General features: G+C 37.7%; 1 protein-coding gene across 1 annotated transcript in view; it reads right to left on the reverse strand.

The window, feature by feature from the left end:
• Positions 1 to 11,604, reverse strand: part of LOC111867797 (symplekin) — a 187,126-nt gene that overhangs the window by 120,551 nt on the left and 54,971 nt on the right. Inside the window, exons 7-8 of the mRNA XM_023857960.2 lie at positions 4,952 to 5,106; positions 760 to 1,044 (exon numbers count right to left, since the gene is read on the reverse strand). Coding sequence (XP_023713728.1) covers positions 760 to 1,044; positions 4,952 to 5,106 — 440 coding nt within the window. The remainder of the gene's footprint in view (positions 1 to 759; positions 1,045 to 4,951; positions 5,107 to 11,604) is intronic.

Below are 11,604 nucleotides of genomic sequence, written 5' to 3' on the forward strand. Positions count from 1 at the left end.
CTCGCCTATTACCGTAAGAACGCGAGCGTTACGCCACCGCCACGCACCGCGGGGGGGAGGTAGGGGTCAACATGTCACAATATTTATACATTAATCCATTAAAACTTGAATTGTTTAATATTTTATTGCTGTCATGTCTACTCCAATCAAATTGAAATTGTATATACTTTAATTTTCTCACTTCTCAAAGATAGGCTTGATTCATGTTGATAGAGTTATTATTATAATTATTGAGTTATTATTATTATTATTATTATTATTATCATTATTTGTATTAATTACATTATTATTACTATTATTAATTTCATTACTATTATTGTATGCTGCTCTATCTGAAACTCAAATTCTCACATTGTGTCTTTGTCTGTGTATGTTTGCTTCTGTATCTTTATTCATGCTAACTGTGTAAGTAATATAGACTATCATTTTTGTATTTTGTTTTTTAATTATTTTTGTGTATTTTTCTATTCATGCTAGCTTTGTAATTGGCCTCTATGCTGTTAAGTTTGCATGTAAACAAACACGAATTGAATTGAATATATATGAGCATAGCTTATTTTTATTCCATGGAGTTAAATTGTCATTTTGAGTTTTAGTTTCCTGAGAACCCCGATTTAAGAATTTCCCTCATAAGCTACAAAAGTTTACCACCCAACTGGATTATGGCATGAACGGTTCACTTATAAATATGTATAACTCTTGTACAACCTTTCCTAAATGCGGTCCAGTACAAAAATGTTCTAAGGAAATCCCACATACCATAGAGAGTATGACAAGCTGAGCAGCAAACTCTGGAGACAGTCGCTCAACTATAAACTGCTCTGTAACATCGATGGCCAGGTCAGTATGCTTCTTGTGATGTACATCTGTGCTATGAATATCATCCATTCCTTCTTCATCCTCCTCTTCCTCTTCATCATCATCATCTATATCCAATCGTGATTTCTTGCTGGCACTTACTGCAGCCTGAGAAGATGACAAGGTTTCTGCCACACGCTTCTGGCGCCTTCGAAGTTCCTCAATCTTTGGGTAGGATTTCAGCACCTGTAAAAGAACAATCCTCACATGTGCATGACATCTCATTCTCAAAGATTTTTATGATCAATGTACTTTTCACTATCTTCTTTCAGCCTTCCAGCATCTCATATATTACTTAGAGTGTACAATTAATTTACTTTAAAACATTCCACTCTTCAGTACTGCTTCATGGTCAGTTTAAATAAAGTTGGTAATGATTATCCTCTGTGACAAGTTGCCTGAGAAAACCAAAGTAAGAATACTGAATAATAGCAGATACTGTAGTTACCTAGGTAAAAAAATAAAAGTTATCCCTGTGATTGAATAGTTAAGCACTATGTCAATAAAAATTTTGGGGGAGTGAAGATATAGCTCCATCATTCTTAACCTCGGCACCAGATGAAGGTGAGTGGTCAGTTTCACGCTTCAGCAGCTTTAACCCCCCTGGGGGAAGGAGACCATAGTAACCATTTGATAAGTGGCTGGGTGGGCCCAAAGCTGATCTGAACACTGTGAAGAGAAAATTCTTGCCACTGCCAGGATTCAAACCCCGGCCATCCAGCACGTAGCCTGTCACTATACTGACAGAGCTATCCTGACTCCTGATAGTTACCTAGATGAAATCTATTAGCTGATGTTACAAATTCTGCATCATACCCACACCCCATGTATTAAATGAACGAAAACACATTCATGTTCTAATTTTCTACCTCCAGCCCCCAGGCTTATTTGATGACACCATTTTAAGTACTGAAGACTACTCAGCATTGGATGGTATCTCAATGAGGAGCTGGAAAAGTTCTGAACAGATATAGCCGCTGCCTAATCATGGTACTATCCCAAATCTCACCTTGTGGGACTAAGGAAAACGAGAAGAAAATTGTCAGGATAGCCACTGCCTAGTGTTCAATTTGAACTAGGCACCTTCTGAATACAAGCATGGGGTGCTGCTCCAGACAAACCTGTTCAGTTGAATCTTCCTCTTAAAACATAAAGGACCCGTCACATGATATAATGCTTTTTTCTTTTAAATGTGGTGAACCGGTCACATGATATCACGATTTTAGGACACGTTAGGTTGTAACACACTATACCGTGCTCTGGCACCACGCAGCTGTGTAGTAAAACTCCCAAATGTTTGCTTAGTATTCAGTAACATGACCTTGCTGTTTTCTTAACCCACTATAAAGGAAAATGCTTTGCCAGTCTTCAAGTTGTATGTATCAGCCAGTAGTTAGTGGTGGGGTATGGATCATGGACAAATTCTTCTCCGATGAGCTAGCTTACGAGCCTTGTGAGACACGTAGTCATGGTGACTCAGACAGTAGCAGTGACAGGGGACAACAAAGAATTGTGGCCACAGACAGTAAAAGTGACAGTAGCTCTAACGAAAATGCAGGTAGGATCAATGTGGGGGCAGCAAAAAATCTAAAAAAAAAATCAAAAAATCTAAACCCTGATTCGAAATTGAAATACAAAGCATTTCTGATGAATGTGGCAAAGGCCTGGGCTACAGACCAGATGGTGGCAGCAGAACCAGAGTCAGACACAGACTTAGTGCTACCGGGCCCATCAACTGCCACCCCACTCGGGCCTCATGTGGACCTCCCAGGGCAACTCTCGGGTGATATGCGGAAACATACCCTCATGAAAATTGTGAGGAGTGAGCATTCCAAGCGGAAGCATCCTTCTAGGCAATGCCGTGTTTGCACAGTTCACAAAAAAAAGGAATATGTCTACATTGCAAGTTCTGTGTAATGCCACTTCACAAAGAGGAATGTTTCCAAAAATATCTCACTCTCAAGCACTTCTAGGAGCATTGGTAAGTGCTCTCCATAAATTTTAGTTCATAAAATTAATTGGGAGATTTTACATTAATTTTTAACACTTTGCGGACCGCACACCCTATAAAAGGTTTTTCGCTTTTATACATGGCAGACCGTTCGCCTGTTAACAGGTATTTAAAACATGATAAGTTGCAACACACTATACATCTCTCTGGCGCCACCCAAGTTGCACACAATGGTGTAATGAAACTCTGGAATATTCGCTTATTTGTCAGTAAGTTTACCTCGCTGTTTTCTTAAGCGATAATGCTTTCTTGCTCTTCAAGCTGTATGTATCAGCCAGTAGTTAGTGGTGGGGTATGGACAAGGACAAATTCTTTTCCGATGAGCCAGCTGACCTGCCTTGTGAGATGCGTAGCTATGGTGTTTGAGAGAGCAGCAATGACATGGGAGAGCAAAGAATTGTGGCCACTCGTGGCCACAGACAGTAAAAGTGACCGTAGCTCCAACAATAATGGGGGTAATAACACTGCGGTGACTAACATTGCAGGGAGAGTAAAATATTTAAAAAATCACAAAAATCTAAACCCTGATTCGAAATTGAAATACAAAGCATTTCTGATGAATGTGGCAAAGCCCTGGGCTACAGACCAGATGGTGGCAGCAGAACCGGATTCACACACAGACTTAGTGCGACCATGCCCATCCAATCCCACCCCACACAAGCATCATGTGGATCCCACAGGGCGACTCTCAGGTGATATGCAGAAACATACCCTCGTGAAAATTGTGAAGAGTGAATATTCCAAGGGGAAGCATCTTTCTAGGCAATGCCGTGTTTCCACAGTTCACAAAAAAAGGAGCATGTCTACATTTTCAAGTTCTCTATAATGCCACTTCACAAGGGTGAATGTTTCCAGAAATATCACATTCTCAAGCACTTCTAGGAGCATTGGAAAGTGTTCTCCAACAATTTTAGTTCATAAAATTAATTAGAAAATTTTATATTAATTTTTAAAGTGAACAGTGCACAAGTTAGGATATTAGGTTTAATAATGGTGGTCCCCAGGGTGATTTAAATACTTAAATCACCGGTCTGTGAAGTGTTAAAGTGAACAGTGCACAAGTTAGGATATTAGGTTTAATAATGGTGGTCCCCAGGGTGATTTAAATATTTAAATCGCCAGTCCGCAAAGTGTTAATGACAAATAGATCTTAGGACTGAATAAAAAAAACTGTCATTTCAGTTATGTTTACTGGACTGACCTGGATTTTGAATGATATTATGAGTATATCAGTCACAATGTTTGGCAATGGTACATTAGCACAAATATTATGCTTTTGGACATTATCCATCGCCTTGTCTTTATCTAAAAATTGTCTTGTTTATTTTTCAAAAAAACACAACGTTTTGGAGACTGGATTCTGTCTTCATCTTCAGGTAAAACATACTCGGTTGGGCCCAATTGATAGAGCTAGTACAGAGATAGGGCACTACTGTATTTACTCAAATGGAAGACAATTCCAGGAGTAACATGCCCCTTCACTAGGAAACACATCTGTACAGGAAAAGTAAATTTATTAATCAAATTTATAATCTTACTGTTTGATAATCTGTTTTATATATATTCTTCACGTTCATCTATTAGGATATAAACAATAATGTCTACCTGTACCAAATATCTCATTAGATTGGTACTAATTCAAGCATGCAAGTGCTGGCAAAACTGATGTAATTTAAAAACTGGCTCATGCCAAGTACCAGATTTGAACCGTCATACAAAGCATATACAGGTACCTAGTGTGAGACAACATATAACATAGCATGACTAGCTGTAATCATCTGAAATGCAAGAACTTCAGCTTACATATATGATTTTCAACATACTTTTTTTTACATATGCCAATGCAAGTTTCCTTTTAATATGGTATGCCCCATGAAGATGGTAAAGAAGAGCATTGGATACAGACTGCTCTATATATCGAACCTTATACATTTCCTGGCAGAAACCAGATGCAGAAACCCCCCCAAAAATGGGAGACAGGAATATACACACAAGCACCTGCCCACCTAAATGCACATACACATGCATGTGTGCACACACATGGGGACACAAATAATCACAGAAACTCTACAACCTACATACCTCTTGATATGTAGCACCCAAGTCAGTAAGCAATGTGGTGATATTATTGTGGTAATCCACTGACGATGGATGTTTCAGTAGATTCAGCAACTGCATCTTCAAGTGCTTTCTCACAGAACTAACTTGTGATTTGGAAAGTGTTGGTGGCAGGTTGGCTAGATCCAACAAGTAAAATGTGAAAAAGTTAGGCCAAATGGATACAGGACATTATCAGATATTAACCTGCTACAGTGTACAACCTCTTTATTACAACTGTCACAACACAACAAAAATCAAGATCAGTGCCTAGTTTCGGCTCTGCTACATGTTTCAGCTATCAATAGCCATCATCAGGCAAATACACGGTTAACATATATACACCACCGAGCTGCAGTACTAGTAAAATGGGATACAATACTATTAATTATATAAAACACTTGACGTAAAAATACAATAAATCAGATTATATAGAACAGAAATTATAGTATAAAACAAGAATAAAATTCTTAGATTGATGTTTTATATCATCAAATCAGTCGGTGGTTTTGTAATTTTGTTGCGTTCCCAGTGACACATTGGAATATTCTATATTTTGTGTAAATAAAATTGTATAAGAGGCTCATGATGTAGAGGTAGTAAATTAATGTTAATCTGAAAATGATATGAAAGTAATAGTATTAAATTTTGTATAATCAACAATTGATTTTGGTATTGATGATATAGTGTATATTACTTATTGTTCAGTCGGTGCCTCATCTTACAAAGTATTGTCCGTTTTGTACGGAATGTAAACAATGACTGATTTGGTGATGTAAGATTAAAATCAATGCAGGGGAGGGAAGGGGAAGGTAGAAATAAGGTGTATGCAGAAGTGGTGGTAGGGGGGAAGGGGTTATAATGTATATTATGTTTTGTATGTATCAATTATTACATCATATAAAGGGTTAAACATTTTGGTAAAATTATCATTTGGTTGCAAATTTAGTTTGCTGATTTCATAAATGTGAAATCTTTCATACGTATCCAAAGTTCAGCCCTTCTTGCCGATATATAGAACTTCTAATGTTTTGTCTATCGTACTATATTCATGTGTGGTGTCCAATATATGTTGAGCAAATCTGGAGCTTTGTCCGTATTTTTTATGTCTCGTATATGTTCTTTCAATCTGACCTTAAAGGGACATCTGGTCTGTCCTATATATTTTAATGGACAGTCTGAACATTGTGGTTGGTAAACCCCACTAAGATTATACATATCATTTTTGTCATCATTTATTTCCAACAGATGTTTTACAATTTTTTTTTTCTTTTTTTTTTTGTCTTGCATGAGATACCAACTTCAGTATTCTTGAAAAGTTTAGTAATAGACCTGATTTCATGGCCGAAATAGGTAAAGGTGGTCCATTTATTTTTCAGCATAGTATTTTTGTGGCGGGTTTTTTGTGTTAGCTGTATGGTATTTATTTTATTATTTAGAACAGTTCTAACAATGTTTTCTTCTATGTTTTTATTGTTATGCAAAAGGGGATATTGATTCAATCGATTAATGAGAACGTTTATAGCAGCTCTTTTGTGTTCACATGGGTGACATGACTCACTGTTGATCAGTAGTTGTAGGTTTTTGATGGATTCCTAGTTGTAGGTTTTCGTGTGTTTTTTCGATGGATAAATCTAAGAAACTGATCTTATTATTTGTTTCTTTTTCTATTGTGAATTTGATATTAGGGTAAATATTGTTGAATTCATACAATGTACTTTCAGTGTTAGTTATATGGGAATTATAAATGATTAAAATATTGTCAACGTATCTCCAATAATCTATTATTTGATATTTCATCAAAATATCAATGATAGTTGTATGTCCGAGGTATTTTATAAATACCCCGTCAAAAATTGCTGAAATTGGTGCTCCCATGGCAAGACCTTCATTTTGTTTAAACCATTTGCAATTATGTTCGATATAATTTTGTTCTAACATTATCTTTAGCAGGTTATTTATTAATTTCAATTTTTGTTTCATGTGAAATACTTTAATTCTTAACTATAATATTTTCAACAATATTGAAAAGTTCTTTTGTGGGAATATTGGTATACATATTTTCGATATCGAAAGAACACATTTGTGTATTGTTATTTATTTCAATGAGTTGTAATCATTGTGCTAGTGTACTAGTGTTTTTCACGATAAAAGCATTAGGTAGTTGTAATGTTGTTGTATTTTAGCGTCCTGTTGCACTGATTCACGTCCATGATGTGTATGTATTGACCGTCTTCTAGTGCACACAATCTCACTTGTCACTTCACTACATGTTTCGGCATCACTGTGCCATCCTCAGGTGTGTTATTTATGTTAAACTATTGCACTGCTCACCATCATGTGTCGTTTATAAAATGATTTAAAATGTATATTCATCATGTACTATAATAAAATTTATATATTAAAATTTGTTAAGATTTATCATCTCATACATCGTATTTCAAACTTCACTACATGTTTCGGCATCACTGTGCCATCCTCAGGTGTGTTATTTATGTTAAACTATTGCACTGCTCACCATCATGTGTCGTTTATAAAATGATTTAAAATGTATATTCATCATGTACTATAATAAAATTTATATATTAACATTTGTTAAGATTTATCATCTCATACATCGTATTTCAAACTCACGTATTATATTGTAACGTGTTTACGTTACTGAATACGCCGTAGAGATGGTTAATTGGTTTATTTAACAATCTACAAACAACGGCTATAATTAATGATCACAATATTACGGGTTTCCACACTTTACAAACCCTACAACAAAATCTCTTAACACAATCTTCACTTGTCTTCACGTACTGNCGATATCCCTTGGTGACGTCACCGCGGGGAGAGTGGTGGGGTGATGACTCGCCTAGCATAGTTACCAGGTTGCGGGGGCTCGGCTATCTTCGGCTCCGCTAGGCTCTCTTCGGCTCCGCTCGTGACGTCACCGCGCATAGCTGCCAGGATGCGGGGTGATTATTCGCCTATTACGCGAGCGTTACGTTACCGCTACGTGCAGCTGGGGAGGTAGGGGTCAACATGTCACACTATTATTCTTCCATTATGGGAGTCGTTCTTCCTATATTTTGTGTATACTGTGTCTTGTAATGTGTCCTTCTTTTGTGGCTGCGTGCGTTGGATGTGTGTGGATGCATTACAATGCAGGCAGCCACAAAAGAAGGACACATCACAAGACACAGTGTACACAAAATAAAGGAAGAACGATTCCCATAGCGGAAGAATGATATAATATGCAAGTTTCAAATACGACGTATAAGATGATAAATCTTAACAAATTTTAATATATAAATTTTATTATAGTACATGACGAATATACATTTTAAATCATTTTATAAACGACACATGATGGCAAGCAGTGCAATAGTTTAACATAAATAACACACCTGAGGAGGGCAAAGTGATGCCGAAAAATGTAGTGAAGTGAAGTAAAGTGAGATAATGTGCACTAGAAGATGGTCAATACATACACATCATAGTTGTAATGTATTTGTTAATATTGTGTTTAAGTATTTAGTTACATTATACATGGTGTGTTAAAAAAATATTGAATCTTTGGTCGGCAGAAATACACTTATTGATTTGGAGGTACAAAACCATAATCCCCTTCAAAGTAGTCTCCTTGGTAATGCACACTCTTCTCCCAGTGCTTCCGCCATTGTTGAAAACACTTCTGGAACGCGTCTTTTGGAATGGTGATCAACCGGGCCATCACATTCCGCATGATGTCTTCTCTTGACTCAAATTGGGTTCCTTTCAGCGGCATTTTCAGCTTGGGAAATAGCCAAAGTTACACGGAGCCATGTCAGGGGGAGTAGGGAGCCTGTCAGGGGGAGTAGGGAGCCTGACGAACCACAGGGATGTTGTGTTTGGTGACGAAAGTCTGAATCAGATGCGCAGAATGGGCGGGTGCGTTATCATGATGGAGCTGCCAAGATTTTGCTGCCCACACATACGGTCGTTTGCACTGCACAGCATCACGAAGGCGACAAAGGACCTCCTGGTAGTATTCCTTTGTGATGCTTTGGCCTTGCGGTGCATACTCATGATGCACATCCCCACGGGAGTCGAAGAAAACAGCCAACATGACCTTGACATTGCTGTGGACCTGCCGTGCTCTTCTGGCCTCGGGGATGTCAGATGTTTCCACTGTAACGACTGCATCTGGGTTTCCAGGTCGTACCCATAAACTCATGACTCATCGCCTGTGATCACGGTGTTCAGAAAGTTGGGGTTACCATTTGCATTGTCCAGCATGTCCTGTGCGAGTTCCAGACAGCGTTGTTTCTGCTCCATTGTTAGCAGTTTCAGTATGAATTTCGCGGACACTCTCCTCATGCCCAAATCCTAGGTAAAAATTGAATGTACCGATCCAATGCTTACCCCTCGGACTGTGATATGATGGTCCTCCATGACCAAAGTCCACACTTGCTCAATGACATTCTCATTTTGGCTTGTTGAGGGTCTGCCTGAACGCGGTTCACTGTCCACTGATGTGCGGCCATCTTTGAAGCGGTTGTACCACTCCTTTATCCGTGAGTTGCTCATGGCATCGTCCCCGAAAGCCTGATGAATCTTGTGAATGGTTTCCACTTGCGTATCGCCAAGCTTTTGGTAAAATCTGATGCAATATCGCTGCTCATTTTATTCCGTCATTTTACACCTTACTGGAATCTGACGAGCGCTCACTACACGTCCTCACTCATAGGCTGACTGCCAGCGACTGACGCTTTCTGTGGGCGGGAAAAAATTCACGACTGCACATAAATGTCCCCTCCACATCTCCACCGAAGGGAGCCTCCCGCGCTTCACTGGTTTACGCGGGAAAAAAGAAGGTTTGATACTTTTTGAACACACCACTTATGCAGGGCAGTTTGTCCTATTAACTATTGGTCATATGGGTTGTCCCTGCTTATGTAATTTAATAGTGGTGTATATGTGTGGTGGGCGGGAATTCATGTTTATAAGTTTCAACTTATCTTTGTGTTTTATGATGTTTTTACAATTATTTATGTACTTCCTTGTAATTTGTTGTACTTTGTTGGTAATGTCGTGTGAAAAATCAGTGAAGTTATTACTGTTAATGAAGTTATAATGTTTATTGATATAATCATATTTCATTAGAATGACTAGCGTGTTGCCTTTATCGGCTTTTGCTATTATTGAGTGACAATTAATTTTTGATTGATGGTCTTTAGTGTTAGTTTAGTGTTCATGTATTTATACATGCAACTTGTCATTGTTTACATTCCCCACAGAACAGACAATACTTTTTAAGTTGAGGCACCGACTAAACAATAAGTAATATACACTATACCTTCAATACCAAAATCAACTGTAGATTATACAAAATTTAATACTATTACTTTCATAACATTTTCAGATTAACATCAATTTACTACATCTATATCACGAGCCTCTTATACAATTTCATATACACAAAATATAGAATATTCCAATTTGTTCGTGGGAACGCAACAAAATTACAAAACCACCAACTGATTCGATGATATAAAACATCAATCTAAGAATTTTATTGTTTTATACTATAACTTCTGTTCTATATAATCCGATTTATTGTACTTTTACATCAAGCGTTTTATATAATTAATAGTATTGTATCCCATTTTATTAGTACTGCAGTTCGGTGGTGCATATATGTTAACCGTGTATTTGCCTGATGATGGCTATTGTTAGCCGAAACGTGTAGCAGAGCCGAAACTAGGCACTGATCTTGATATTGCTGTGTTGTGACAGTTGTAATAAAGAGGTTGTATACTGTAATGCAACAGGATGCATGAAATGAGAACTACTACAGCGTACCTGGATGTCTAGCCACAAGACCATGCTCTTTTCCATATTTTTGGAGATACACATCAAATGATGAAGCATTCTGTCTTCTGGAATATAACACAGTGTTGTCCACTGAAAGTCAACCCAGGGTTTGGAGGATCATGCTGCCTCCATCTTCAGGGTTGAAAAATAAGCCAAGCAAGCAATGATCTTCTTTCTACCTGCTTCATGCTGATTTCTTGCTCGGCTTATTCTTTGACCCTGAAGATGGAGGGGAAATGTTCTTCCTAGATGCTGGTCAACTTTTGGCAGACTACAGAGCAATATATCCCAGAACTTTTCATAATCACTTCTGTGAGAACCTTAAATCTTACAAAATCAAATGATGTTCCTGATATGTAAAGTCTCACTAATTATAGAGGATTTGTAATGTTATATTTTAGCGTCCTGTTGCACTGATTTAAGTCCATGATTTATTTCAACCGTCTTCCAGTGCATACACTCATCTATCCCCTCCTCTCACTCGCACTATATGTTTCGGCACAAAAGTGCTTCAGGTGCTTATTCGATTTACGCTAAACAAGTTCATTGCTTGCCTTGTCGTCTTCATATTAAAATAACTAATATATATTGTAACGTGTTTGCGTTACTGATCCCACTTCTGACACCAGTGTAACGTGTCTTGCGTTACTGAAGACGCCGTAGAGATGGTTAATTGGTTTATTTAACAATCTACAAATAACGGCTACAATTAATTATCACACAGTTGCGGGGTTTCACACTTTATAACCCTAAGCGCATTAATCTGTTAACACTGTTGCGGGGTTTCACGA

The sequence above is a fragment of the Cryptotermes secundus genome, unplaced genomic scaffold, assembly GCF_002891405.2.
Source record: "Cryptotermes secundus unplaced genomic scaffold, Csec_1.0 scaffold536, whole genome shotgun sequence".
Classification (NCBI taxonomy): Eukaryota; Metazoa; Arthropoda; class Insecta; order Blattodea; family Kalotermitidae; genus Cryptotermes; species Cryptotermes secundus.